Genomic DNA, 25,849 nt, shown 5'->3' with positions numbered 1-25,849 from the left:
TTATATATATATATATATATATATATATATATATAAATATATAATTGAAGCCTTTTTTTCTATGTAGCTGCGGGTGCGTGTTGGATGGAACCATGTGCGTATTTCATATATATATATATATATATATATATTTATATTCCTTTTCTTCGCTGACGTCTCTTCACCTCCTTTCATACATCTGTACATCTTTTAGAGTTCCTTTTTTTCTTCTATTGGCGTATTCCTTGCTGACATCACCACGGCTGCGTGCGGCGCGTTCACGGCGCTCGACGTGGCTTTCCTGTTCATGGCTACCGCATGCACTACCACGGAGGAAAAGGAGCAGCATCGTAGAACTAAAAAAAGCAGCAACACTAGTAGCCAACGCCGCTACGAAAGGAGCGCTGCATGCAGGAGAAACCGCAATCCACCGCACGAGAAAGCGGCGATACCCGCACACAGACACACACGCGAAGGCGGTTGTGCATGGATGGCGTTCACAACTCACATGTCCGCTGGTTTACGGCGCGCGTGTGTGTGTGTGATGAAGTTATCGACCGCGAGAGGTGCCGGTTGACGCTCCTTTTCTTAGATTTCTGACGTAAAATGCCCGCAAACGGCGTTCTCCCGTGCGGTTTCCTCGCCTGTGCCGCTCTTCTCGGAACTTCTCAGGACTTCTCTGTAGCATCTCTCTCCCCCTTCCTCTTCTTCTTTCAGTTGATTCTCTTTTCTCCGTGCCTCAACGTGGAGCTGTAGTCAACGTTTCGGCTATTCGATTTAAAAAACATTAATACTCGAAAAGAAAGGTATTGAAGTTTGCGCTGCTCTCTTTATATACATCGGGGCACGTTCTCCAACAGCGTTAGAACAGCGGCAAACAAATATGCAGCGGACAGGCACCCGACTCACCTTGCGGTGCCTCCGTCGTGGAGCGGCGCGGCTGACCGCCACCACCACCACCGTCGCAGCCGTCCACGTCGGCCTCCTCTCCTCCTCCGGCGCTGCTACAAACACCGCTACCACCTCCTCCTTCTGTCTTCCGGCCCTTCACGCGGCGGCGGCTGCACGGGCGTTCTCCACCACGTCGCCCCGCCGCAGTCCCGCCGGCAACGCGAATGGGCCGGCGGTGGGCATGGGCGGCGACGTGGACGATGTGGAGGAGACCCACCCCGACTTCCAGCCCCGCATAGTCTCCACCGACCTGGCGGACGACGAGGTCGCGGCCATCAAGAAGGACATCGCGGATACAATTCGCGAGGAGGACATCGTCGTCTTCATCAAAGGCGTCCCCGAGGCCCCGATGTGCGCCTTCTCCAAGAAAATGGTGGACGTGATGGAGGCCCTCGGGGTGGAGTACACGTCGTTCGACGTCTTGGCCCACCCGGTGGTGCGGAGCTACGTGAAGGAGGTGAGTGAGTGGCCGACGATCCCGCAGGTGTTCATCAAGGGCGAGTTTGCCGGTGGTGTGGATATTATCTTGAAGATGGCGGAGAGCGGTGACTTGCAGCTGCTGCTGGATGCGAAGGGCATCAAGCACCGCGAGACGAAGCTGTAGCATCGATTATTGCTGATACTAATAACAATAATAAAAGAGGAAGAGAGAGGAGTGGTGGATTTCGTTGCTTCTGCCTTAACTCACACACACACACACACACACCAACCAAGAAACATTATTTCATGGCAAACACACATCTCCTTATATTCTTAGTTCCGCAGCTTCTTTGCGTATTTCCTGCCTTGCCGAGGAGTGCGGTCAGACAACTTCTATTTCTTTTGATTTCTTTTCATCACACGTAGCACTGATAGCGAATGCTTCATAAAAGAAACCTTCCTTGTGCGCAATGGACCACGTGTTTTTTTATTTGCCCTTCGCGCTTAAATATATATATTTGGCGTGTGCGGGCGTTATGTAGCAGGAGAACCGTTTAACGGCAATGTGGTGAGGCGCGTGCCTCGCTCCGAGGCGGCGACTCGCTTGCCGGCCGCGGAGGCGCTGTTTTTCACCCCGATGCAGCATCTCCGGTTCGTTGCCACACGTAGTGGAACAAGGAAAGGCTCCCACCCCCAGTAGGAGCGGCCCTCTCATTGCTTGACGCGCCCGAAACGACTCGTCGAACCTTCTCCCTACTCTTCTGTTTCTTTGCACCGCCCTCAACGCACAACACCACGACTACTACATGAAGAGAGAAGGAAGGAAGGAAGGAGGGAAGGATGAAGCCCGCCGCGCTGCTGACGACCAACGTGGTCGGTGGCCTCGGCAATCAACTTTTTCTCCTGGCGAACCTACTCGCGACATCCCGGCGCAGCGGCATTCCGGCGTTTGTCGAGCCCGTCGCCTTCAGCAGCAGCGCCGCTGCCCCGCGACCGACGTACTGGTCCTCGGTGTTTCGCGAGCTGGAGCAACACGGCGTGCGGCTGACGTCGCGGTCGCGCGCGTCCTCGCCGGCTCTGCCGCTGGTGAATGTGCCGGAGATGCGGCCCGTGCACAAAATCGAGTTGGACGCCAAGCGGGCGTGCCTCTACAACATGGTCGGGTTCTTCCAGTGCGAGGAGTTCTTCAACGACTACCCGGTGCTGCGCTCCGTCGTACCGGCCGAGTTATGGAAAGCGGCCCAGCACCACCTCCGGCGCCATTACCGCAGCGATGCGTGTCACACCGTGGCGTTGCACGTGCGGCGTGGCGACTACGCCGACTTCCGCGACATCTTCGAGCAGCTGGAAGTGGAGTACTACGACGCGGCGGTGCGGCAGCTGCTTGGCGGGCTGCTCTACCGTCAACAGCATCAACCCTACGTGCAACGCCCTGCCATCGAATCCGCAACGCCACCCTCGCCGTCGCTTCATCTCCTGTTGTTTTGCGATGACGTGCGCGTTGCACAAACCATGGCCGGCTATTTCAGCGTCAAGTACAAAGGCCTGAACGTGAGTGTCGTCAGTCCAGAGCTGGAGGCGAAGCGAAACAACAGCGAGGATGCGGTGTACGCGTCATCGCCATCGCCATCACCGTCATCGGCGTTGATGCCGCGCGATGTTCTTGAGCTGTTGATGATGGCGCAGTGCAACGACGTTGTGATGGCGAACTCTACCTTCTCGTGGTGGGGCGCGTACTTCAATCGCGTCCCGCTGCGCCGTGTGGTGGCGCCGTCGAGGTGGTTCGTGAAGGATCCGTACCCGGCGTCGAACCACCTGTACTGCCCAGGCTGGATGCTCATCTAGTTGCACTTACAAGTTTTTTTTTTTGAAGTTCTCTCCCGGTTTGTGTGCTGCTGGTGTATCTCTGTCCGCGCTGCCTTGCAGGACACCAAGCGGTGGGCTGGTGATTGAGGGCCACGTGTTCCCACGCCGTCAGGGTCGACGTATCACCACCACGACCACGACCACTGCTACAATGTCGAAGAATTAAAGGCAAACATATAAGAAGCGAGATGGAGGGCAACATCGTGCTACTGCTGATGTGAGTGGGACGTGCGAGTTGCTTACATAATAGATAATGCGTATTAAAAACTGGCCGATACAAATCATCTGCTGTGCGCCGGCGCGCGACGGCATCCGCGCAGCTCGAGCTCCTCACCCTGCACTAAGCAATCGAAAATTGGCGCCTACGCGTCTCCTTCCCCCTGCTCAGCCTTTAACACCTCTTTCCTCTCTTTCCTTTCCAGGAGTCGGAAGCGATACAGCAGCATAGAAATCAGCTGCCGTCTTTCTTTCATCCTCTCGCTGCCTGGACGCACCGCATGAAGTCGGTCGTGACACTCGCCAACCGGCTGCACGGTGGCACCAACGTCTACAAATCGCGCCATGACTGCCTTCAGGTGCTGCACGCCGTGGAAGCCTTGCAGCCGGCGTGGTGGAATGCGAGCTGCAGTAGCTTCCTTCGCCTCACTGAAAATGTCAAAGCGGATGCCCACCCTGCAGTAGAGACAGGCAACGCCGCGTCAGCCGCGCAACGACACGCGATCGTTGTCGTGGAGGGCCTCGATGGCACCGGCAAGACCCTCGTCACCCGCACCTTGGCAGACAAACTGCACGGCGTAGCGTTGAGCACCCCGCCGCCGCAGTTCGCGCCGATTCGAGCAGCCTTTCGAGACCAAGACGAGGCGGTAGCGCGTGCCTTCTACTCCGCTGCAAACTACATCGCGGCGGAGGACATTGTGACGAGGGCGCAGGCGTCGATGGTGGTGGTGGATCGCTGGTGGTGCTCGACGTGTGCCATGGCGCTGGCGAACAAGCTGACGGTGGAGACGCTGCCGCCCACGGACGACGCGGTGTATCAGTGGCCGGCTGACCTGCCAAAACCCGATGCTGGGTTTCTCCTGAGCGTCGAGGAGGCTGTGCGGGTCGCGCGCATTCGCAAGCGAGCCCCCGAGGACGCCGAGGAGCGGCGGCTGTCGTCGCAGCGGGAGATGCGACGGGCAGCGATGGAGGCGTACGCGCGGACGAAGATGCTGACGGTGGTGCCCGCGCCGTCGTACCGCGCGGCGGTGAATGCGATTTTGGCGGCGCTGCAAATGAAGGGCATTGGGCACAGCGCGGTGGCGTTTACAGAGGAGGAGGTGAAGAGTATCGCGCCGTTTTAGCTCGCCTTGTGTGTGTTTGCGGGTGTGTCTCACAGACGTATCGAGTGGTAATTGATGGCAATGCCGCCTCGGTGGACGCTGGCTCGTGAGAACCAGTGAAGGCCACCAGGAGAGACGCATGCGGGCGCTTTCCCTTACCCCCTGCGCGTTTTCAGGGCGGCATCGCGATATCGCTATTTCACAGATGGACGCAGATGACCTATACATTCAAAGCATGGAGAAATTGAAAGAATGAGGAAGACATGAGAGGAGGTGGAGTGGTGGTGACTGAAGACGCACCAGCCTTTGCGGAGTGCGTGGCGTGTCCGACCCGCACGTCTTCCCCACAATGCCGCGGCCCTTAAACGTAATAACAGAGCAAAAGAGAAAAGCGACGTCGTGTGTTCACGCACATCTATATGCCGTCTCTTTCGCAACGGGAATCTGCTTCTGGCCTCTTCTGTCTCTCTCCCTCTCTTCCTTGCCAACGTCCTGTGGTGCTGCCTCCGTTGCCGGCCTCTGAGGGAGAGCGTACCTCCTCCAACAGCGTGGCGGCCACCACCGCAGCGTAGCGTCAACCAACGCGGTCCTAATAATAAGAAATAAAACAAGCTAAAGAGAGAGAAAGACCAGCGACATCGCTGTCTCACATCGTTGCATTTATTTTCTTTTTTTTTGGCGGGCCGCTCCCAACGAGAAGACCACCTCGTCACGTTGCTTCCACCGATTTCCGTAGCGTTGGATCCACTAGAGCAGCGGTTATTTGGTAACGCCCACCTCCAATACACAAATAGAGACGCTCTCTCTTGTCTTTCTATTCTCTTCACGACGATGTCCTCCGCGCCCGTCGCTTCTCCCTCCAAAGAGAGGGTCGGCGTCCTCCTCCCGCTCGCCGTCGCGGCCGCCGGCGCTTTGTGTCTTTGGAAGGTCATCCAAACCTGCTCTGTGCCGGTGCACCCCCGCTGTGTCAGCGTCGTCTACGACACCCGCCGCAAAACGGTGTTGTGCACGTCGGCCGATCGCGAGATGCGCGCCGACGCCCTGCCGCGTGTGGTGCACTTCAGTCCTGCGTTGTACCTGTCTTCCGCCCTGATGTACTGCAGTCGCACCCGACTCTTTGTGCCGCCGTCGTCCTTCTTTGGCGTCTTCACACTGCCGCGCGGCGTCTTCGAGGAGCCCGGGGAGGCGGTGAACTGCGCCGTCGAGGGCATCGCGGTCAGCGACGGGTCGGTCAACATGATGGTGACGGTCTTCTACACCATTCCGTTTGAGCAGATGGAGCGCTACCTCGCCGCGGTGGGACCTGTCCCGCCGAATGAGGTGATCGCGAAGACGGTGGCGCACGTTGCACGCTTGCGGTGCGCGGAGCTGTCGGCCGGCATCCTGCTGAGCAAGAATCGTCGTGACGGTGTCTTCATGGGACCATTTAAGGAGCACCTGACGTGGAAACTGATGTCGGAGGCGGCCGTGGCGGTGTCGGACGTGGTAGTGGAGCAGGCCATTCTGCTAGAAGGATCTTGACGTGGTGTGCCGTGGTGCGCATGCAGCCCTACTGCACACCACACACGTATATATACATTTGCTTAGAAGAAAACCAATGGGTTTTTTTTTGGCCTTTGTTGTGTTCCGTATTATCTTTTTTAGGGCGGGTGTACTCGCTGATCTGCGACGATGGCCGACGAATTCATCTTCTTCTCGGTTTCCAACAGTTGCAACGACGGCACAGCTTTCTTTCTTTTTCCATAGCAACCTGGACAGAGAGATGCCGGGGACGACAGCATCAGTAGCAGCAGAGAGAGAGCCGCATCGTGCCACAGGTGAAGGGAGGGCAATGCTGCTTGAAAAGCCTCCGTTTGTGTTCGCTGAGCTCATCGATAGTCGCCTCTCTCTCCCTTTTGTTTTACTACTACTACTATTATTATTATTATTATCTCTGATCTCGTTTGAAAAGCTACGTTGCTGCCGCATACACACACACACACACACACAGACACACAGAGAGAGAGAAGGAACAACTCACACAGCAATAATAGCAGTGTGACACACATCAAAATAGCTCAACAACAACAACAAAACATTCTTAAAGGTGCCTGCCTTCTATCGTTGTTTTGCTTCCTATCCGGCGTTGCAGCCCACCGCTGTCTTCGACACGTTGAAGACATGTCGTCTGCGGAGTTCGTGCGCAACCCCGACGTGCACACGGCGGTGTACCGCTGGGAGGCCACCGGCATCGATGAGCTGACCCGGCAGAACAAACTCACCTCCCTTCCGTTTTGGGTGCCCAACGCGATGACACGGCATCATCAGTTCAAACTCGTGCTGCTGCGCGGCCTAGTGCCGAGCGCCGACCCGGCCAACGACGCGCTCGGCCTCATCGTGGAGCTCATACCCCCTCCACCATCGCCGGCTGCCGCGGGAGAGGGCGGGGCTCCCGCAGCATCTGCAGCAGCGACAACGTCGCCGACGTCGGCTTCCGACTTCCCGGGCGGCTGCGCAGTGACGTGTGAAGTGCTGCCCCTCGACGCTATGCAGCAGCGCGGCGCCACATCAACGGAGGCAACGCCGTCGCAGCAGCAGCAGCAACAACAGCGTGCCGCCAACGAGAAGGCTTTTTGCTCCACCAAAACGGCTGTTGTGGACGCCGACAACACACAAATTAGTTTTCCCGACTTAATCCCAGCTGCCATCACGACGAACGCTCATTACGTGTCGGGCACGGTGAAGTCGTTGACGTTGCAGATCACGATTGAGACCGGCATCAGCGTCCCACTGCACCAAGTAGCCACGACCGCCTACTCCTTCTTTTCCTCTCTTTCCTCCTCGGTGTCGCAGCTGCTGGGAACCACGACGCACCTCGTGCACGAAGGCCGCGAGAACCTGAACGCGATGCTGAAACAAGCCACCAACGCCGCTCCCTCGTCGTCGACGTCTCCATCCGCCGCAGAAGCGGCCCCGACGAGCGCCGCGCCACAGTCGTCGTCGTCGTCCCACGCTGGTGTGGCGGAACCGCCTCCGTGGGAGAAGCCGCCAGAGGAGTGGCGCAGCCGCCCCGACGCGTGGCGCTCGCTGCTCTGTGATCGTCTTGCCCGGCTCGACGGCACCTACCGACACGGCGTGGAGAGGACGCTGTCGTGCGACGACGCGGCCCTGCTGGCCGAGGTGGGCCTGTCGGAGTCCGATCTGTGGTCCCTCTACTCCCTCTTCGACTCCGATCGCGACGTGCACGAGGCGTTGCTGACCGCCGCCGTGGTGCGTGCGCAGCGCTACGCCCTTGTGCCGGCCAAACTCAAGGAAGAGACGTTCTGGGCGAATTACTTCTGGAAGGCGCACTGCGTGGGGATATGCGTGACGGAGCGGCAGGTGAGCGCGGTGATCGCCGTGCTTTGTACGCCGTCGCGCGCTGCGGACACCGACGCGAGCGCCTCCGTGAAGGAGCTGCTTCGGCGTATCTCCGACGCGACGGAGATCCACGCCGTGATGAGCGACTTCATCGAGCGCAATGAGGCCGGTGAGCCGTGGTGCGCCGTCGTGGCCGAGACGGCTCGCCGATGCGCGGCGGTGCTGCAGGCCTCCTCCGCGCAGCGGACGGACCTCTCGCAACACACGATGAAGCTGCTCACCAAGACGCTGGGGGAGCTGAGGGCGACGCTGTCGAGGTACAGGACGGCGCTCTCCACGCCCCCCTCCACACCGGCTACGGTGCCTGCCACGCCCCCGTCCTCCCCCGTCGTTCCGGCCGATGCTACCGCCTCCGTTGATGTGGCTGCTGCACCATCCGGTGCCGCACAGAGGGCAGCAACGCCTGCCCCACTAGCTGTGGAGACGACAGCGATCGACGCCGCAGCCGATGCGGTGGCGACGGAGACGAGAAACCAAAGCAGCGCACGAGAGACGGCGTCGCCGCCTCGGTCACCCACCGCAGATGCGCCGGCACCTGTGTTGGAGTCTGCGCCGCCGCGCCCCGAAGCCGTACGCAGCGGCAGTCGAATTGAGTTCGCGAAGATGCCGTGGGAGGAGGAGGACAGCTAAGAGGACGGCGACCGTGCGAGGGGAAAGCGCGCAGGAGAGGGGGGACGGGCGCGCAGCTGTTTTTATTGGTTTACGAGTCGCTTTCTTCTCTCTTCGCGTGCTGCGCATGAAATGGAAGAAAACGTTGCTTGATAGAAGTACGTGCATGTGCGTGTGTGCGTGTGCGCTTTAACGGGCCCTCAACGAGGTTGCTGCCCTTTGGAAAACAAATTGGCATCCTATAAGCAAACCTTTCCGCTGCGAACACCGCTGCGTGTTCTGCGTGCATGTGCGAATGACACGGTACATATCAGTCTATATATCTGCGCTCCATTACACGTTCAGCAGCGAGTGGCTGAGCAGCGCGCCGTGGCGGAGGACAACTTTCAGCTGCGGAGGCCTTCGCGAAGAAGCGGCGACGCCACACGCCACAGAAGGAACGCCGTGCGGCGGTGTCGATGGTGCGTCTTGCCTCGTCGTCAGCGGCACCCCTTCGCCCATGAAACTTCCCTCTCCTTTCCCTCGCCTTTCTTCTTGTACTTTTTCTTGTTTTCCCCGCAAACCGGAGCGGCAGGAAATGAGGCGCTTCTTCAGCCTCCGCGACGGCGGTGTTGTCGTGCAGGCCGCCCGCGCCATCGCCACCAGCGGCCGCGTCACGAACGAAGACCGCCGGTGGTGGCTGGTGCACCTCGAGTGCGCGCCGGACGTCACGCCGGGCACGTTCGTCTCGTGGTTAGATTGCTGTGGCACGCACACGACGAAGAAGCTGATTGAGCGCAACATCTGGACGATTGAGCAGGTCGCCGCGCTCGACTCGGACCGCGTGGACGAGCTCAAGTACAAGGACGGGTGCCTGAAGATGGACATCGTGTGGGAGCATGCCCGCACGATTATCACACCGCTGCGGCAGCGCGAGGTGGGCGGCGGGGTAGAGTCGGAGCTGCAGAGCCGCATCTTGGAGCTGCGCAAGAGGCGCGAGCTCGAGCGTCAGCGGGAGTCGACGCTGCGGGAGCGTGCCGAGGTGAATGAGAAGCGCGAGGAGACGCTGCGGAAGCTGCGCGAGAGCATCGCCGCGAAGAAGGCGGCGCTCCGTCAAAAGTTGGAGAGCCAGCAGGAGCCGCCGCCGCAGCAGCGGCAGATGGAGGACGACGCGGCGACTGAGCCGGTGTCCGATGAGTCGGTGGGGAGCGTGGTGGATAGGATGGCCGGTGGCTCCCCAGGGCAGCAGAGGTGACAAGAGAGAGCGGGGAGTCGCACGCGCGATCGCGCAGACGCTGCCTTCGTTGTACCCCTTCAGCTGTGGAGGGGTTGTGCGACATGCGCACCTACACACACCCACGCACGTGCTATCAAGCACCGTTTTAAAAGAAAGAAATATATATATATATATATATATATACATCACACATTAAGAAGTTCAAAAAGGGGAACTACAGCGGTCATCGCGAGAAGACCGTCTCTGCAAGTCTGCGTTCGCAGGATGGTGCGACGCACGTCAGCGGCGCCTCTTCCCGCTCCTTTGCGCTTCCTTTGCTTGCGGGAGCACTTGTACTTAAACGTTGGCGGCAAATGCAGCATAAGGAAATGACGAATGCGCTTCTTAACGTTACTGTGCTTTAGGTTTTAAATTCATGTATCGGGGCAGCGTGATTCCGTCTCCTTGTAAGAAACAGGAAAAAGAAAAAGGTGCGGCGGTGGAGTTAACGGCGAAACGGCAGCGCCCCATCTGACGTTGCAACGTGCCCTTCGTGCTCGCCGTCTCTTCCCCTCCTCCCCCTTAACTCTGTCTGACGTGCCTTTTCCACTCTCCCCCTTCTCGCTGTCTTCTTCTTTAACGTCCCTCCCTTCCCCCCTTCCCACCGCAGTAATTCTGGTGTTTAAGAAAAACGATTATCTAAGGTATACCTTCTCTTTCTCTTCAGTTTCTACTTTTCTCCTTTTCCTTTCCTCAAAAAAAAAAAGAGTTCAATCTGCACGACTTCGATTGTGTCCGTTGAAAAAAGAACAGAAAGAATGTCCGCCCCCATCTTCGATAAGGTGCTCGTCGCCAACCGCGGCGAGATCGCGTGCCGTGTCATGGCGACGTGCCAGCGCCTCGGTATCAAGACCGTCGCCGTCTACTCCACTGCGGATGAGCAGGCGAAGCACGTGCGCATGGCGGACGAGGCCGTGTGCATCGGCCCCCCTCCGAGCGTGGAGAGCTACCTGCGCATTGACAAGATCGTCGACGCGTGCAAGAAGACGGGTGCGCAGGCCGTGCACCCCGGCTACGGTTTCCTGTCCGAGAACGGTGACTTCCAGAGCGCCTTGGCCAAGAACAACATCGTGTTTGTCGGCCCCGACGCCCACTCCATTCAGGCGATGGGCGACAAGATTGAGTCGAAGCGCCTGGCGCGCGACGCCGGCGTGACCTGCATTCCCGGTTACATCGGTGAGGTGAAGACGCACAAGGATGTTCTGAAGTTTGCGCAGGAGGTTGGCTACCCCGTGATGATCAAGGCGTCCGGCGGTGGTGGTGGCAAGGGCATGCGTGTCGCGTACAACGACAAGCAGTGTGTCGAATACTACGACCTGTGCAAGGAGGAGGCCATGGCCGCCTTCAACAGCGACAAGATGCTCGTTGAGAAGTTCATCGAGAGTCCGCGCCACATTGAGATTCAGGTGATTGCGGACCGCAAGGGCAACACCCTGTACCTGCCGGAGCGTGAGTGCTCCATCCAGCGCCGTAATCAGAAGGTGATCGAGGAGGCCCCCTCCGTGCTGCTGGATGAGAAGACTCGCAAGGCCATGGGCGAGGAGGCCGTTGCCATGGCGCGCGCCGTGCAGTACGTCAGCGCCGGCACGGTGGAGAACGTCGTGAACCCGCAGAAGAAGTTCTTCTTCCTCGAGATGAACACCCGCCTGCAGGTCGAGCACCCGATCACGGAGGAGATTACCGGGGTGGACTTGGTCGAGCAGATGCTCCGCGCCGCCGCCGGTCTGCCGCTCAGCATCACGCAGGACGACATCAAGATCAAGGGACACGCGACGGAGTGCCGTGTGTACGCCGAGGACCCGACGAAGAACTACTTCCCCTCGGTTGGCCGCCTCTCCATGTACCAGGAGCCCTCCGGCCCTGGCGTGCGCTGCGACTCTGGTATTATCGAGGGCTCGCAGATTTCGGTGTACTACGACCCGCTGATCTGCAAGCTGTCGACGTGGGGCAAGGACCGCACGGAGTGCCTGGAGCGCATGGGGACGGCGCTTGACGAGTACGTGATCCGCGGTCTGCGCCACAACATCTGCCTGCTGCGCGACGTGATCACGGAGCCGACGTACCTCAGCGGCAACCTGACGACGAACTACCTCCCGGAGAAGTACCCGGACGGCTTCAAGAAGGCGCGCATGACGGACGAGGACATGGAGCTCATGTTCGACGCCGCCGCCTGCGCGCATATTAAGCGCGATGCCGCGCAGTACCCCGCCGCGTTGGCCCCGAAGGGACGTCAGTTCTACGTGTCCCTCGGCCCCCAGCAGGAGAGTGAGGTCCCCGTCTTTGTGCGCCAGCTCGACGACACGCACTTCGAGGTGGCCGCCTCCGCCGAGGGTCCCTTCAAGAAGCTCGAGGTGGCGTGGAAGGTCGACTTCCCGATCATCCGCGTCAACGACGGCAAGAAGGAGACGGTGCTGCAGTTCTGGGGCACGAATGAGGTGTCGTACGGCATGCAGATGAAGGGCACCACCTTCGACATCAACGTCCTGAGCGACCTCCAGTCTGTGCTGAGCAAGTTCGTGCCGAAGGTGGAGAGCTCCCTCAACGCGAAGCAGGTCCTCGCGCCCATGCCGGGCGTGATCGTCGCCATCAAGGTGCAGCCCGGCCAGAAGGTGGTGGCCGGGGAGGAGATCCTCACCCTGGAGGCGATGAAGATGCGCAACAAGATCCACGCCCCGGCGGACGGCACGGTGAAGGAGGTGAAGGTCAAGGTCGGCGCCACCGTGGAGGACAGCGAGGTGATGGTGGAGATGGAGTAGAGCAAATGACGGAGCGTTCTCTCGCGTGCTCTCGACTCCCTTTGCGCGAGACTTCTGTTCCTCTTCTCTTTGTGTCTTTTCCTTCTCTCATTCAAAACCGCCTTCGCTCTTCTCTTCTCTCGTGATGCGTGCGGCGTGGGTGGGGGCTGATGTTGGCTACGAAGGCGCGCTGTTCGGGTTTCCCCCCTTTCCTGTCTGACTTTTTCTGATTGCACCCAGAAATGGCGACAGCACCCGAGCGACTTTCCGCAGCTCAATGAAAAGCCACACACACACACACGCTCGCCCACGTCAGAATTCGACCGCCAGTCGGTGCGCGGAGGAAGGAGGAGCACGAAGAGTGAGGGATTCCTTCTGCGGTAGACTTCCTCTTCGACTTTATGTTCTTCCCTTTTTTTTTTGATGATTGAACGAAGAGAAGGCGGAAGGAGCGCGTACACCCGCACACCTCTGCAATTTCACACACGTGTTCAACGAACACGACAAGAAGTAACGGAATAAAGAATGGCGACGTTGACGGAGAGGACTAGCGATGCTGCGACACACCAGCGCGCACCGACCCACCATTCATTCACGACGGCACCCCGAGGAACGGTGTGAGTTTCATTCAGAAGCGCTCTGCGTAGTCCAGTTCTGCACCAACTGAACTTCGCCACCTCTTCTGGACGTTTCTTCACTCGTGTCTTCTGGTCCAGCCCTTCAAACGTGTTTTTCCCCTTTTCTTTGTGGTGGTGGCTGGTTATGGCTGCCCGCTCGTCTTCATCCCGGCAATTTCTGTTGTCCGTTTCAGCACACACGCACGCACACGTGCGCGTCGCTTTCTTCTTTACGTACCTTTATGTATTGTCGTCTACGCGTGTGTGCGCATGTGTGTCGGGGTACTCCGTTTCCGATCGTATCCAATGAAAGCTTTGTGTTCCCTTTTGCTTCAAATTTTGAGTACTTGATTTCTCTCCTTCCAGTCTTTACTGACGAGAGCTAGAGTTAAAAAAATCAACCCAAATAAACAAAAACGTAAGGCAAACATTTCTTCGCCTGATTTAATCACTCCCTCTCCCTCTTGTCTGGATTAAGGAGGTGCAGTCTGGGACGGAGAGCAGACGGACACACCTCTCTTTTATTTTATTTTTCTTTTGTTTTCAATCTTTCTGGTTTCGCCGTACGTTCCTTTCTTTTTCCTGAGAATGCCTTTTCTTTTCTTGATACTACTCAGCAGTGAGTTCATTACGTTCATTGGGAGGTGAGTCGTGTGAGCATTTCTCTAGCAATGCATTCCAGGGTGTTTGCAACAGATGAGGGCGGGGGAGAGACAGAAGGAGCGTTTCTGAACTTTAACGGTCTGAAGCGTTCTTTTGAGTTTTTATATCAGAGTATTTCTCCTCTCTCCCGCTCTCTCTCTCTTTTCCAGGTATTATTTTTGTTGTCTTCTCGATTCTTCGGCTGATGATCGAGGGAAAGACAAGCGCCCACCCGCGCTAGAAGCGATGTACACATACGCGTATCTTTTCTCCAACGCGTATGCTGCGTGCAACATGTTCCACTCACGCATGAACCGCGAAACTTAATGTAAAGGAAAAGAAGAAAAAACAGAAGACATATGCGACCAACGCAGGTGAATGCAGCTAATGCGTGTTTCTGGCTGCATTCGAAGCGGACTTGGTCGTTTGCCGTTGCCAGTGTTTTATCGCAAAAGACGACTTGTGCGAGCAGTCATGTGAACTGACTGAGAAATAATAATAATGGTAGTAATAATACGAATAATAGGAAGAGATCTCTGGCGGACCGTATGCGTTGGCGTGCTTCTCTGCATTCCGTGGCGTTGTTGGTTACCATCTTTCCATCTTGCGCTTTGACTCTACGTGCCCTCCCCATCTCTCCGTTCTTTTTTCTTTCTCTCTCTGCGCGGTTCAGCCTATCGCGCAGGACGACCCGCGGAACATCCCCGCAACGGGCGACACGGACATGAAACGCGCGCGATCGTCTTCCATCGACAGCGACGCCGCCTCTGCGGGTGCCGCCTCCAGCTCGCTGGGGCTCGGGCGCGCTCCCTCGTCCTCGTCCACCACCTCCTCCTCCGCCGTGGAGGAGTTCGAGGAGCCCGCGGCGATGCCGCTGCTCTTTCTGCTGACCCCCGTCCTGTCGCTTGTCCGAGAGGAGGAAACGTTTGCAGAGTCCCTGCGACGACTCGCAAAGGAGAAGTCGGCGGATCCGTTAGCGCGGCTGACGGAGCTGCACAGCGCAGCCATGGCGCAGTACGAGCTGGTGTTGATGAACATGACGCGAGAGGCTATTCTGTTGAAGGCGGTCACAGAGGCGCGACGCACGGGTGCCACGCTGCCGCCTGTGTGGATGCTGCGGTGGACGGCGAAGCCAGCGGTGGAGCACGGCCCCTTCACCGACGACGTCGTCCAGAAGTGGGGACGTGAGGGCTTCTTTGCCAAAAAGGAAGGGGAACTACGCGACATTAACGCGGTGAATCCGGCATGGCTGCCCGCACTGAAAGCTGTGGAGGACCTGTGAGTCGGTGCTGCCGCCGTCGTGGAGCGCGTCGTCCTGTCGATGCTGTCCGCGAAGCGCGATGCACAGACGTGTGCTTGTTTTAACGTGTTTGTTTTGACCGTTTTCATGTGCTGTCCTTCTCCCTTCGTCCTCAACGTAATGGGTAAGCAGGGATACAAGTCATTTCACTGCTTTGCTGGGTGGCGGTGCTGCTCTTCAGCGGTATGCTTCTATAATGATGACTGAAGTGAGTCCCACCGGTAAGACACGACGGTGTTCTGCTGGAGGAGCTGGGAGAAAGTCAGCAGTGCCCTTGGCCTCGTCAGGTATGCGCCCCCAAGTAAGAGAGGGAGACGTGTGCGGTGCTCTCTTCGACGTCCATTCTTCCTCCTCTTCCTTCGTGCCTCTGCGCCTGCCTTCCATTTTCTCCTCATGGCCTTCGCTTCGCCTCCTCTTCCTTTTTATTTCTGAGGGTTCTCATTCGCGTGACGGTGCGATAAGCGCGTCTTCGTGTGCCACAGGAAGCGGACAGCAGGCGCTTGTGCGCTCACGAGAGGCGACGAAACTCTTGAATACACCCTTTTTTCTTCTTCTTCTTTTATTTGTGTTTTTTATTTAGATCGCTTGAACCTCCCGAACATTCAGAGTTGTCTCCGTTTGTGCGCGGAGTCACGACAACGCGGCTCGACGTACTGATTTTTGCCGTCATATGAATCCTTCTGCTTTGCTATCCTTTTTTTTTCATTTCGGGTTGCGCAGCGCAAACGAATGCATTCAAGATTGGTGTTTACCGCTGTCGCCCTCCTTCTCAGACTCGAATAGATACATACACTTTTTTTTTCTCTTTCGTGGCTAATTGGGCCATCGCATCCGCGCGGTGCTGCCGAGTTTTCCATGTCAGCGGATCAGCAGGCGTACCTCCGTGATGTGCTGCGGCGCTATCAACTCGACAAGTTCCAGACGGCTTTCGCGTCGAGCATGACGGTGAGGGGGTTTCTGTCGCTGCGGCCGGAGGAGTTTCACAGCTACGGCGTGGTGGAGGCGATGGACATTCTCCGCCTGCGAGACGCGATGGAGTTCCTGCGGAGCAACCCGATGCCCTCCTCCCGCTCCGGCAGCGACGTCATCGACGACGGCGTCGCGACACCGGAGGAGGACGAGGATGATGAGGAGAGAAACAACTCCGACGAGCGGCGGCGGCTGTACACCGCACGCGGCACCACGGTGTTGTCCCGCACCGTCGACAACACGGAGATCAAACGCAAAAGCCGAATTCTCGTTGCGGTGCGGAAGCGGCCGCTGAGCGCCGGCGAGCAGGCGAACGGCTTCACCGACATCATGGAGGTCGACAACGTGAGCGAGATTGTGCTGAAGGAGCCGAAGGTGAAGGTTGACCTGCGCAAGTACACCCACGTCCACCGCTTCTTCTTCGATGAGGTGTTTGACGAGACGTGCTCCAACGAGGAGGTGTACCACCGCACCGCGCACGCGTTGATTGACACCGTGTTTGATGGCGGCAGCGCAACGTGCTTTGCCTACGGCCAGACAGGCAGCGGCAAGACACACACCATGCTGGGCAAAAGCCCGGAGCCGGGACTTTACGCCCTGGCCGCGCGAGACATGTTTGAGCGCCTTCCGGAGGACACCCGCATCGTCGTGTCGTTTTACGAGATCTACAGCGGCAAGCTCTTCGACCTCCTCAACGGCCGCCGTCCGCTGCGGGCGCTGGAGGACGAGAAAGGAAAGGTTAACATTCGCGGCCTCACCGAGCACGGCTCGAACTGCGTGGATGATCTGATGAGCATCATCGAGCAGGGCAGCGGGGTACGCAGCTGCGGCTCTACCGGGGCCAACGACACGAGTTCGCGCTCGCACGCCATTTTGGAGATTAAGCTGAAGCACCGCAAGTCGTTGCGGCAGTGTGGCAAGTTTACCTTTATCGACTTAGCAGGCAGCGAGCGGGGCGCCGACACGGTGGACTGCGCCCGACACACGCGGCTGGAAGGCGCGGAGATCAACAAGTCGCTCCTGGCCCTGAAGGAGTGCATTCGATTCTTGGACCAAAACAGAAGGCACGTCCCGTTCCGCGGCTCGAAGTTGACGGAGGTGCTGCGGGACTCCTTCGTTGGCAACTGCCGCACCGTGATGATCGGCGCCGTCTCTCCGTCGAACAACAACGCGGAGCACACCCTCAACACGCTGCGCTACGCCGACCGTGTGAAGGAGCTGAAGAAGGTCGCCGGCGAGCGGCGCACTCTTTGGCTGCCGAGCGAGCCGGCCGACGACGTCGCTGCCGCGGCGGCTGCGGTGGCACCGACCGCCGCAGAAAAACCGCGTCCGCGTACCGCTGCGTCGCGACTCTCCACCGCACTTCCTTTCAACGCACCCCCGCGGAAGAGCACGTTGCTGCTCAGCAGCCGCGCCGTCAACACACTGGCCGCGCCTACCAAAAGCGGTTACGCCACACCGCAGTCGTCCTCGCGAGAGACGACGCCCGACACGGTGTGCAGCAAGCGGCCGCGGGAGGCGGACGGCAACGACGCCGACGGTGCGGAGGGGGCGGGGGCGGGGCGGGCTCCTCCATCACGGCGTGCCAGCGGGCGACTCAGCTGTAAGCGCTTCGAGAGCGGCGCGGAGCTCGTGGCGGCGCAGCGTGGCCGCGCGCTGGACCACTACAACGCCTACTTGGAGTCGGACATGAGCTGCATTAAGGAGGAGTATCAGGTGAAGTACGACGCGGAGCAGATGAATGCGAACACGAAGGACTTCGTGCAACGCGCACGCAGTTTGGTGGGTGAGAAGCGGCGGGCAATGGAGTCGTTCCTGACGCAGCTGGATGAGTTAGAGAAGATTGCGCAGCAGGTCGCCAACATCGCCTCCGTGCCGCAGTAGAAGGAGCAGCGTTGTGTGGTTTCGCGTGTGCTGCTTCGTAGACGTTTTTCTCCTCCACCTCTTCCCACACGTTAAGCTCCTTTAACATGTTTTTGTTTTGGCTCTACGGCGACGGATGCGTTGCGCGTTTGCGGCTTCTGTTTTTGAGTTTTCTCGCTTCTCTTCTGTTTATTGGCCGTCTGCCGTCTCAGCGGCGCTTTTCTTCTGTTTTCATTTCGATTTCCTCTCTTTTTCTTTAGAACAGACATCAGACGAGCCCTGCTCGTTTGCACGTGCGTTGGGGGGAGGGAGGGGGAGGCCTCCTGTTCGTCGCACAGCTTACAGACGCACATCTGCACCCCCTCCCCTCATCATCCCTTACGCCACTATGCATACACGCGTAGGTATATTCGGCTGCCGCACAGAATCGCAGAGGCAGCCGTTGCCGTGCCACGCCCGCCCAAATGCAGTTACCCCTCCACTCTCCGTCTTCGCCATCTCTTCTGCATTAGTGATGTTCCGTGTTGACGCCTTTATGTTCATGTACACAACAACGAGGCCAGTATATATATATATATATATTTATAAAATCTTTGTCGTGCACGTCTCTTGTTGCACCTCATGCAGTCCTCTCTCGACGTGTCGCTGATGCAGGCAACGCAGATCTCTGCTGTATGCGGTCTCTCACCCGCCCCCCTCCTCTTCCTCTCTCTGCACCGTTGCATGGACGCTTCACGCACTCGGCGAGGAAGCTGAGTCGTGTGTGTGTGTGTCGTGCCTGATTTTCCTACACCTTCATCTTCATCTTCTCCCTTTACCACCTTCTGTTCTTTTCATACGCGACTTCTCTCTCTCTCTCCCTTCCCCCCCACACACACCGCAGGTTCCACGAGCACCACGTGGGTGCTCTTCCTCTATTGTCTGACACGGTGCCGCCGCGTCCCTTCGCTCAGCTGCGGTGTTTCTGTCGAGCAGTCGCCGTTTCATTTCTTCTTCCTTTTCTTCGCTCTTCTGCGCCGAACCCCCATTCTGTATTTCTTCTGCTTGCTGACGCTGCTTTGCCCTCTGCGCGATGCTTCGACGCGTTGCGCTTCTGTTGAACGACATCTCCTCCGTGAGCGGCGGCCCGGTGATGGGGCTCGGAAGCGGGATGAAAGGCGGCCCTCACCTGATTCAGCCCTCGCTCGTCGACGCGGAGATCGATGCGGCGGCCCTGCAGGTGAAGATGTCCAGCCTGCTCGCCCAGGAGCTGGCACCGACGCAGCGGGAAACCGTCGAGCCGCCGCTGAAGCGAGCGTGGGTGCGCGCGCCCATGTCGGAGCTCTCCACGAGCGTGTCGCGCCGCGACTGGTTCCGCGTGTTGAGCTTCAACGCGATGACGGACGCGTGGGGGCCCGGGAGGACGACCCCGGTGGAGGCGGTGCGGGTACGGGTGCCGGAGTTTACTCGCCCCGGTGCCGACGACGGCGGAGGCGAGGGCTTCTACGACTACGACCCGAATAGCACCGAGATGGAGCTGCCGCCATTTCTGGCGCCGACGTTTCGCCGCAAGCACCTCGTCACGCTGCTGCAGCACTACGACCCCGACATCGTCTGCTTGAACGAGGTGAACCGCACCTTCTTCAATACGGAGATGTGGAAGTACGTCCGCTTCTTGGGCTACGGCACGCTGTACCAGTCCAGCCGTGGTGCCCGCGTACGCGCGTTGCGGCGTGGGGACGTCGCCGCGGCGAAGTCGAATCAGGGCAAGATAGCAGAGCACGAGGATATCGGCAACGTTCTTTTCTTTCACAAAGGCCGCTTCTTCCCGCTGATGATGCCCGGGCGTGACCTTCATCGCCACTTCCACTTCGCCCACTTTGCAGGCATGCGTGACAAGGTAACCAACATGACGCTCTACGTCGCGTGCGTGCAGCTGACGGCTGGAGACTCCGTCGAGGCGGTACGCGTCCGCCAGCATGAGGCACGGCAGGTGCTGACGTTGCTGGAGGCGATGACCCGCAACGACGCGGACCGCTCCCACATGACGTGCATTATATGCGGCGACCTGAACAACCAAGCGGACGACGAGCCCTGCGTGGCGCTCTTGCGCGATAAGTTCTTCTCCGCACACGACTTGATTGGCGGCCCCCGCTGGACGGCGTGGCATCACCGCGACGCGACACGTGCAAGGGACTACGAGAAGTACTTCCAGAAGAATTTGCTTGAGATGCACCGCTTCGACGGCGAGTACAGCGCCGAGGAAGAGCTACACCGTTTTCAGCGTCGTGACACCGGCTACCACGGCAAGTCGTCGGGGGTGCAGCTGGTGCGCGACGAGATCAAACGCCGCGGGAGCCAACACGCTCCTGCGACGTCCTCGTCTTCTTCCGGCGCAACGGACAACGCGGCCGCGCCTCCGATTTCGAGCAGCAGCGCCACCTCGGCAGTGGAAGGCGGAGCAGAGCAGCAGGCGGACCCGGCTCCGGGCGCGCCTTCTTCATCGGCCTCGACCGATCAGCTAGCCCTGGTGAAGGAGCTGCGGAAGGCGAAGGGAGTCACGTTTAACACGCAGGACTTCATCTTCTACGACCCTAAGTCGCTGGCGCTGCACCAGGTACTCGACGTACCGGAGGATGATGAGATCGATGAGGACCAACTCTTTCCGAATCACAAGCTGCCCTCGCATCATCTCCCGCTTATCATCGACGTTTCATGGAATGATACGTTCCCTGAGGTCCTGGCAACGTCGCTGAAGGAGTGAGTGAGTGGGAGAGAGGGAGGGAGGCGTTACCGTGCCTCAACGTTTTTGTTTTTGTTTAGTTCTTCTTTTTGCGGTTGGTGGTGTCGTGAAGTCCAATCTCATGTGAGAAGAGCTGAGTGACGAAGCACAAAGGGCGGTGTGTGTGTGTGTGTGTGTGCAAATATATATATATATCGATTTTTCCCCCGATTCCATCCTCTCTCCGTTTGGCTTTGTCGTGGTGTTGTTCGTGCGCTCGGAGCTGCGCCCTCATTACATGTCCACATATAATTAGAAAGAACAAGAGAACTTTGACTTGGGTAGCGTTCAGCAGGCTTTTTGCTCTTATCCGTTTGCGGGGGCATCCGTGCAGCTTGACGATGACTTCCTGAGCTCTCTCTCTTTCCCCCCTCTTCCTCTTTCATCGGTCGGCACCCGGCCTTCATGATGCTGGCGTTTGGTCCTTCCCTTCTTCCACTCCCGCCACTTTCTCTCGCCCATTCTCTTCTACCCTCTTCGCGGATCAACACGGGCACCCGCACAGCAGGTAACTTCATTCGCTGCGTCCCAACACCCGCACCAACACACACACACACGCAACGGGAAAGGAGAAGAAGAAAAAGGACGACGCAGCAGCTAGCTTTGCTAAGTCAACGCATCTGTGCCTCCGCGTGCAGCAAGGCGAGAAACCGGTGGTCACCGCCTTCTGACATATTTTTTTTTCCTGCTCTCTTGTGTTTTCATTTCCATGCATTTCGATTCTTTATTCTCTTCCGCGTAGCATCTCGTTTCTCGTTTCTCTTCTTCATTCATTCATTCGTTTCTACAGCGTCTCTCCGTGTGGCTTCTTCTCGGTTCACAATGATGCGCTACATTGTTTTTGCGGTACTCGTGGTGGCTGTGGCGCTGAGCGCCGTCCCTCCAACACACGCCTACACCACGACAGAGAAAGCGTACACCGCGCCGGAGGCCATCATGGGCTTCGAGATTGTGGAGCGCAACGGCGACCCCTGCAACGACGGGTTCCCTGGCTCACACATCGCGATGGGCACATCCGAGTCGATCCAGACGAGGATCGTTGAGACCGCTCGCAACAGCGGCATCACGTCGATCTTTCCGCTGGGCGGTGCTTCCCTGCAGGCAACCTGCACCGCCCAGCAGTGCACGTGGCGGTGGTACCGCGGCTTTCATTACTTCTATTTCACCGTCTTCTACCGTGGCGTGTACTTCACCGGGACGCACAGCTCCGCGGCGGACAACCCAACGCCCAAAGTCGAGGCCGTCGCCGGCGCCTACACGAACTGGGACACCAACTTCCCTGTTTCGTGGTCCAATCTTAGCTACTGGGGGAAGCGGGGCGTCGTCGTGCAGCCCAGCAGTGGCAAGTGGAAGAACGTCGAGATCGCTACGAAGTTCTCGCGGCTGGTCTGCGAGCAGTACATCTACACCCGCTCCGACGGCGTCAACCGTCTCACGCCGACCTTCCCGAACGGCGACCCCATCACGCTCGTCGCCAGCTCCGGCCACGTCTACTCTTTCTGCGGCCACCCAGTTAAAATAGACAAGTACGGCACGTGGATTTTGCCGCAGTGTGGCAATAAGTTTCCTTGGTGGGCCGGCCTGGTCATCGCGGTGGTGTGCTACATTATCCTTGTCGCCGCCATCATTGCCATCTGGTGCTGCTGCTGTACACGGCGGCGCAATGCGGAAGAGAAGCGTCGCCGCCACGTGATTGCGACGGAGAAGGACAACATGAACCACATCCCGAGCCAGTCGGAGCTGGGGCTGAGCCGCAACCGGTCCTTTACGCAAAGCAACAGCGAAGCTGACGACACATTCAGTGACCGCAGCGGATCGGAGTCCGAGAGCGATGTGCACCGCGAATGAAGAAAGTCGAGGACAACGAACGTGTTGTTGAGCATCTGCAGGCGTTGTGGGCGTGCACCGGTCTGTCGCACCAATGAGGCGCAGACGCACGCGCCGCGACAAACTGCATGCTTCGCAGTTGCCTTTTTCAAATTTGGCGTTCACAAAACGAATTGGCTCATTTCTCTTGACCTTCTTTTTCAATAGGTAGCATTCTCTTTTTTCCTTTTCTTGGTACTTTAGAATTCTCTTCATTGCCGTTTCGAATCACCCCGCATTCCTCCCTTTTGGTTTCATCTTCAACCTTATGCACGTCATACGCTACACCACCTCACCGTATTTTTGATTACTTCCATGTCCAAAGAATTCTTGTTTAATATAGCTTCTTCTTTTGATTTTTTTTTTTTGCGGGTGTGTGTTGAACAGATTGTCGGGGTTAATGTGGCGTTTCTTTTCCGTACCATCTCTTTGTGTTTCTTTTGTTTGCTTCCCATTCCCGAGGCGCTGGAGTCATCGATGCGGAAGCTCGTCTGCCGACCATCGCCGCGAGGTCGAAACGTCGCACGTCTCTCGTTCCTTTCTTTCTATGCAGCGGAGAAAGGCAACAAATCCAACAGCACCGCATCTTGCGTCCCTCTTCTGTTTTACTTCTTGTTTGTCGTATGTGGTGATACGCTGCAGATGAGAAAGGAAATACGCTGAGGCTTTGTGTTGTGATAGCGGCGACGCTTCTCGAATGAGCTCGTCCGCAGCAATCCGTCGCAAATCGTTTCGACGGCTTCATCTTCATGCGGCAACGCCGTTTGGAGGAGGGTGAGGGGAGCTGGTACACAGAAAGAGCGCTACATTGAACAGGTAGAAATTCCGGACAAGTCGTTTTTTTCTTGATCGGATGCGGTCGAAAACGTATTTCTTTTCATTTGAGGAAAACCCTTAATATGCTTGTGCAGTATTATTTCATTTCTTCGCCGTTGGTTCCATTGTGCACATTAAAATAAGGGAGGAGTTAAGGAAGGTAGAAGGACGAATGGACACGGTGAACACAACCGCGAAGGCAGATGGCGCTGGCGCCCGCTCGCAAGGCGCATCGAAATTGACGGTGTGTGGTGTGCCGTTCACAAGTATGGAAAATCCTCAGCGAAGTCGATTGTGATGCGTAGACGTGTACGCCCACGCGCATGCAAATGCTGTAGTCTCTTCTTTTTTTTTTCCGTTTCTCTCTATTTTGAGTTAAAATGAATGTTGGTTGCCGCCCGCTCCGCAGACGCGCGCACGCACCTCGTACGTCTACTCCGTCGTGTCTCTCCGCCCCTCTGCCGCTACTCTTTTTCCTTGTGTGCCACCTCCGCGCCCTTCGTGACTGCGTCGGCGCAAGCTCCACGCTATCAAAACGAGACCTCCTTTTGGCTTTTATTATCTTTGTTCTTATCAAAACACAATCACACTAACCGAACCACCATTCGCGATTCTCACCGCCATGTCCCTCGAGCTCGCCAACAAGGTTGCCTTCATCACGGGCGCCGGTGCCGGTCTCGGCCGTGCCATCTCCGAGCTGTGCTTTGAGCGGGGCTGCAGCGTGTTTCTGACGGACGTGAATGGCGCCTCGGTGAAGGAGCTGGCCGCCACGCTGAACGCCGGCAAACACGCCGTGGAGGGTCAGCGCGCGGTGGCGGCAGCGCTGGATGTGTCGAACGAGCAGCAGTGGCCGACGGTGGTGGACGCGTGCAAGAGCACCTTTGGCCGCATTGATGTGCTGGTATGCAACGCTGGCATCATGATCATGTCCGACTTGGAGAGCACGACGCTGGACCGTTGGAACAAGATTATGAACATCAACACACTCGGTGTGTTCCTCGGCATCCGCACTGTAGCCCCGCTGATGAAGGCGCAGGGCGGTGGCAGCATCGTCTGCACTGCTTCTACGGGCGCCGTGCGCGGCGGTGCTCGCCTTGGTGTTTACTGCGCCAGCAAAGGTGCGGTGCGGATGCTGTGCAAGTCATTCGCGCTGGAGCTGATCCCCTTCCACATTCGCGTCAACATGGTGAGCCCCGGGCCGTGCGAAACACCGATGGTGGGCCGCATGGCTACCGAGTTACAGCAAAAAGCAGACTGCATCGGCGAGGCCTCTCCCATTGGACGTCTCGCCCAGCCGCGTGAAATTGCGGAGGCCGTCGTGTTTCTCGCGTCGGACCGCGCCTCGTACATGGTGGGTGCAGACGTGGCCGTGGACGGTGGAAACACATGCGGCCTGACCGGCAAGACCCCCTTGTGATGCGCTTCACCTCCACGATCACCTTCAAACACGTAGATGCTTGGGGCTGCCACATGCCTGTCCACCTGACGTGCCTCTGCCTTCGTTGTGTGATGCGTGAGGACGGCATAAGCGAGACATGAAACAGCTCTGTTGCTAACGAACTCCAATGCCGTCATGCCGAAATTTGTGAAGCGAACGCTTCTTCTCCCCATTTTTCCGCTTGTAAACCATACTTTCTGATGCGTTGTTTTCAACCACTCGTTTGTGTGAAACTGCAACTCTGCTCGTCTTACACGCCAACACACTGACCGTCTTAAGGGTGGCAGTGCACTCAAAAACGCCTCGTCGTGTATTTCGCATTGACGATTCCCTTTGTTTTTCTTGCTTTTTTCCTTTAAAACATTGCCGACTATTTCAACCTTTCTTGATGACGTTTTGGCTTTGTGCAAACTCATGCGGGTCCTGCGCTGATTCCTTGACAGGTGGAGTACGACCGATGTTAGAGGTTATACGCTCCGCCGTGCAGGTATCAGCCGGACATGCATTTATTTATTGTTTTACCTTCCTTGGCGTTCACCGACACAACAAAGTAGAATTGAAAAGGGGAAACAACCACAATTGCCTGCAGCAACGCGCGGTGCTCTTTTTGAGCAGTCTTCAGCGCGCGTGCGATATCTCACGGCTCATCTTTCTGTGCTGTTTCGCGGCAGCAGCAACGAACATGTGGACTGCCAGCTGCTGTTTCTCCTCACGTCTCCACGCTGCTCATTCTTCATCTTTTCAGTCCTCTACTCTCTTTCCGTTTTCTTTGTTAGTGCGGCATTTTCATGCGGCCACGCCCACGTTTCTCCTAGCTTGCAAGAGACGACTGCAAGACACATACACACATCAAACAGGGTGCCAGGAGGGACTGCTGGGTCACACTTACTCCTATTGCGGTGTTCCTTTCTCCTGAGTTGTCATGGAGGGGAAAGTATCGTGCTACTGTCGACCCACTTCAAACGGGCGTCCACGCGGGCACAGTGATACTTTGCAAAAGCACGCGGGTTTCTATCATGCAGTATTCTTTTTTGTTTTCTAAAA

General features: G+C 57.6%; 12 protein-coding genes across 24 annotated transcripts; all 12 read left to right on the top strand.

Moving 5' to 3' along the window:
- Positions 1–695: 695 nt before the first annotated feature.
- On the top strand, positions 696–1,534 carry ABB37_10097 (putative mitochondrial monothiol glutaredoxin; the record flags this gene model as incomplete). 4 transcript variants are annotated; one of them, XM_015809845.1, is made up of 1 exon in its annotated part: positions 696–1,534. In XM_015809845.1, the coding sequence occupies exon 1, from the start codon at positions 863–865 to the stop codon at positions 1,532–1,534; it is 672 nt and encodes a 223-aa protein (XP_015651594.1). In that variant the 5' UTR covers positions 696–862. The 4 variants fall into 4 exon arrangements, with proteins under 4 accessions (XP_015651594.1, XP_015651593.1, XP_015651592.1 ...); XM_015809844.1 differs by having other exon boundaries at positions 729–1,534; XM_015809843.1 differs by having other exon boundaries at positions 735–1,534.
- Positions 1,535–2,161: 627 nt separating this feature from the next.
- Positions 2,162–3,195, top strand: ABB37_10096 (putative mitochondrial hypothetical protein; the record flags this gene model as incomplete). Of its 2 annotated transcripts, none has more annotated exons than XM_015809841.1 (1): positions 2,162–3,195. In XM_015809841.1, the coding sequence occupies exon 1, from the start codon at positions 2,191–2,193 to the stop codon at positions 3,193–3,195; it is 1,005 nt and encodes a 334-aa protein (XP_015651590.1). In that variant the 5' UTR covers positions 2,162–2,190. The 2 variants fall into 2 exon arrangements, with proteins under 2 accessions (XP_015651590.1, XP_015651589.1); XM_015809840.1 differs by having other exon boundaries at positions 2,166–3,195.
- A 442-nt stretch (positions 3,196–3,637) lies between these two features.
- Positions 3,638–4,556, top strand: ABB37_10095 (hypothetical protein; the record flags this gene model as incomplete). The annotated part of the gene is made up of 1 exon (XM_015809839.1): positions 3,638–4,556. Exon 1 carries the CDS (start codon positions 3,714–3,716, stop codon positions 4,554–4,556), a length of 843 nt encoding a protein of 280 aa, XP_015651588.1. The 5' UTR covers positions 3,638–3,713.
- Positions 4,557–5,058: 502 nt separating this feature from the next.
- On the top strand, positions 5,059–6,056 carry ABB37_10094 (hypothetical protein; the record flags this gene model as incomplete). 3 transcript variants are annotated; one of them, XM_015809838.1, is made up of 1 exon in its annotated part: positions 5,059–6,056. In XM_015809838.1, exon 1 carries the CDS (start codon positions 5,367–5,369, stop codon positions 6,054–6,056), a length of 690 nt encoding a protein of 229 aa, XP_015651587.1. In that variant the 5' UTR covers positions 5,059–5,366. The 3 variants fall into 3 exon arrangements, with proteins under 3 accessions (XP_015651587.1, XP_015651586.1, XP_015651585.1); XM_015809837.1 differs by having other exon boundaries at positions 5,063–6,056; XM_015809836.1 differs by having other exon boundaries at positions 5,065–6,056.
- A 429-nt stretch (positions 6,057–6,485) lies between these two features.
- On the top strand, positions 6,486–8,564 carry ABB37_10093 (hypothetical protein; the record flags this gene model as incomplete). Its single annotated transcript, XM_015809835.1, has 1 exon — positions 6,486–8,564. Exon 1 carries the CDS (start codon positions 6,696–6,698, stop codon positions 8,562–8,564), a length of 1,869 nt encoding a protein of 622 aa, XP_015651584.1. The 5' UTR covers positions 6,486–6,695.
- A 546-nt stretch (positions 8,565–9,110) lies between these two features.
- ABB37_10092 (putative mitochondrial hypothetical protein) lies at positions 9,111–9,777 on the top strand (the record flags this gene model as incomplete). 2 transcript variants are annotated; one of them, XM_015809834.1, is made up of 1 exon in its annotated part: positions 9,111–9,777. In XM_015809834.1, the coding sequence occupies exon 1, from the start codon at positions 9,121–9,123 to the stop codon at positions 9,775–9,777; it is 657 nt and encodes a 218-aa protein (XP_015651583.1). In that variant the 5' UTR covers positions 9,111–9,120. The 2 variants fall into 2 exon arrangements, with proteins under 2 accessions (XP_015651583.1, XP_015651582.1); XM_015809833.1 differs by having other exon boundaries at positions 9,117–9,777.
- Positions 9,778–10,407: 630 nt separating this feature from the next.
- ABB37_10091 (putative mitochondrial carboxylase) lies at positions 10,408–12,554 on the top strand (the record flags this gene model as incomplete). The annotated part of the gene is made up of 1 exon (XM_015809832.1): positions 10,408–12,554. The coding sequence occupies exon 1, from the start codon at positions 10,557–10,559 to the stop codon at positions 12,552–12,554; it is 1,998 nt and encodes a 665-aa protein (XP_015651581.1). The 5' UTR covers positions 10,408–10,556.
- A 1,910-nt stretch (positions 12,555–14,464) lies between these two features.
- On the top strand, positions 14,465–15,074 carry ABB37_10090 (hypothetical protein; the record flags this gene model as incomplete). Of its 2 annotated transcripts, none has more annotated exons than XM_015809831.1 (1): positions 14,465–15,074. In XM_015809831.1, the coding sequence occupies exon 1, from the start codon at positions 14,517–14,519 to the stop codon at positions 15,072–15,074; it is 558 nt and encodes a 185-aa protein (XP_015651580.1). In that variant the 5' UTR covers positions 14,465–14,516. The 2 variants fall into 2 exon arrangements, with proteins under 2 accessions (XP_015651580.1, XP_015651579.1); XM_015809830.1 differs by having other exon boundaries at positions 14,477–15,074.
- Positions 15,075–15,524: 450 nt separating this feature from the next.
- ABB37_10089 (putative MCAK-like kinesin) lies at positions 15,525–17,945 on the top strand (the record flags this gene model as incomplete). 3 transcript variants are annotated; one of them, XM_015809829.1, is made up of 1 exon in its annotated part: positions 15,525–17,945. In XM_015809829.1, the coding sequence occupies exon 1, from the start codon at positions 15,948–15,950 to the stop codon at positions 17,943–17,945; it is 1,998 nt and encodes a 665-aa protein (XP_015651578.1). In that variant the 5' UTR covers positions 15,525–15,947. The 3 variants fall into 3 exon arrangements, with proteins under 3 accessions (XP_015651578.1, XP_015651577.1, XP_015651576.1); XM_015809828.1 differs by having other exon boundaries at positions 15,554–17,945; XM_015809827.1 differs by having other exon boundaries at positions 15,574–17,945.
- Positions 17,946–18,806: 861 nt separating this feature from the next.
- Positions 18,807–20,667, top strand: ABB37_10088 (putative mitochondrial hypothetical protein; the record flags this gene model as incomplete). The annotated part of the gene is made up of 1 exon (XM_015809826.1): positions 18,807–20,667. Exon 1 carries the CDS (start codon positions 18,997–18,999, stop codon positions 20,665–20,667), a length of 1,671 nt encoding a protein of 556 aa, XP_015651575.1. The 5' UTR covers positions 18,807–18,996.
- A 522-nt stretch (positions 20,668–21,189) lies between these two features.
- ABB37_10087 (hypothetical protein) lies at positions 21,190–22,533 on the top strand (the record flags this gene model as incomplete). 3 transcript variants are annotated; one of them, XM_015809825.1, is made up of 1 exon in its annotated part: positions 21,190–22,533. In XM_015809825.1, the coding sequence occupies exon 1, from the start codon at positions 21,508–21,510 to the stop codon at positions 22,531–22,533; it is 1,026 nt and encodes a 341-aa protein (XP_015651574.1). In that variant the 5' UTR covers positions 21,190–21,507. The 3 variants fall into 3 exon arrangements, with proteins under 3 accessions (XP_015651574.1, XP_015651573.1, XP_015651572.1); XM_015809824.1 differs by having other exon boundaries at positions 21,193–22,533; XM_015809823.1 differs by having other exon boundaries at positions 21,427–22,533.
- A 1,353-nt stretch (positions 22,534–23,886) lies between these two features.
- On the top strand, positions 23,887–24,784 carry ABB37_10086 (putative mitochondrial NAD or NADP dependent oxidoreductase; the record flags this gene model as incomplete). Its single annotated transcript, XM_015809822.1, has 1 exon — positions 23,887–24,784. The coding sequence occupies exon 1, from the start codon at positions 23,990–23,992 to the stop codon at positions 24,782–24,784; it is 795 nt and encodes a 264-aa protein (XP_015651571.1). The 5' UTR covers positions 23,887–23,989.
- Between the last annotated feature and the right edge of the window lie 1,065 nt (positions 24,785–25,849).

This window comes from Leptomonas pyrrhocoris (genome assembly GCF_001293395.1).
Source record: "Leptomonas pyrrhocoris isolate H10 chromosome Unknown, whole genome shotgun sequence".
Taxonomy (NCBI): domain Eukaryota; phylum Euglenozoa; class Kinetoplastea; order Trypanosomatida; family Trypanosomatidae; genus Leptomonas; species Leptomonas pyrrhocoris.
This window is presented reverse-complemented; position numbering and strand designations above follow the sequence as displayed.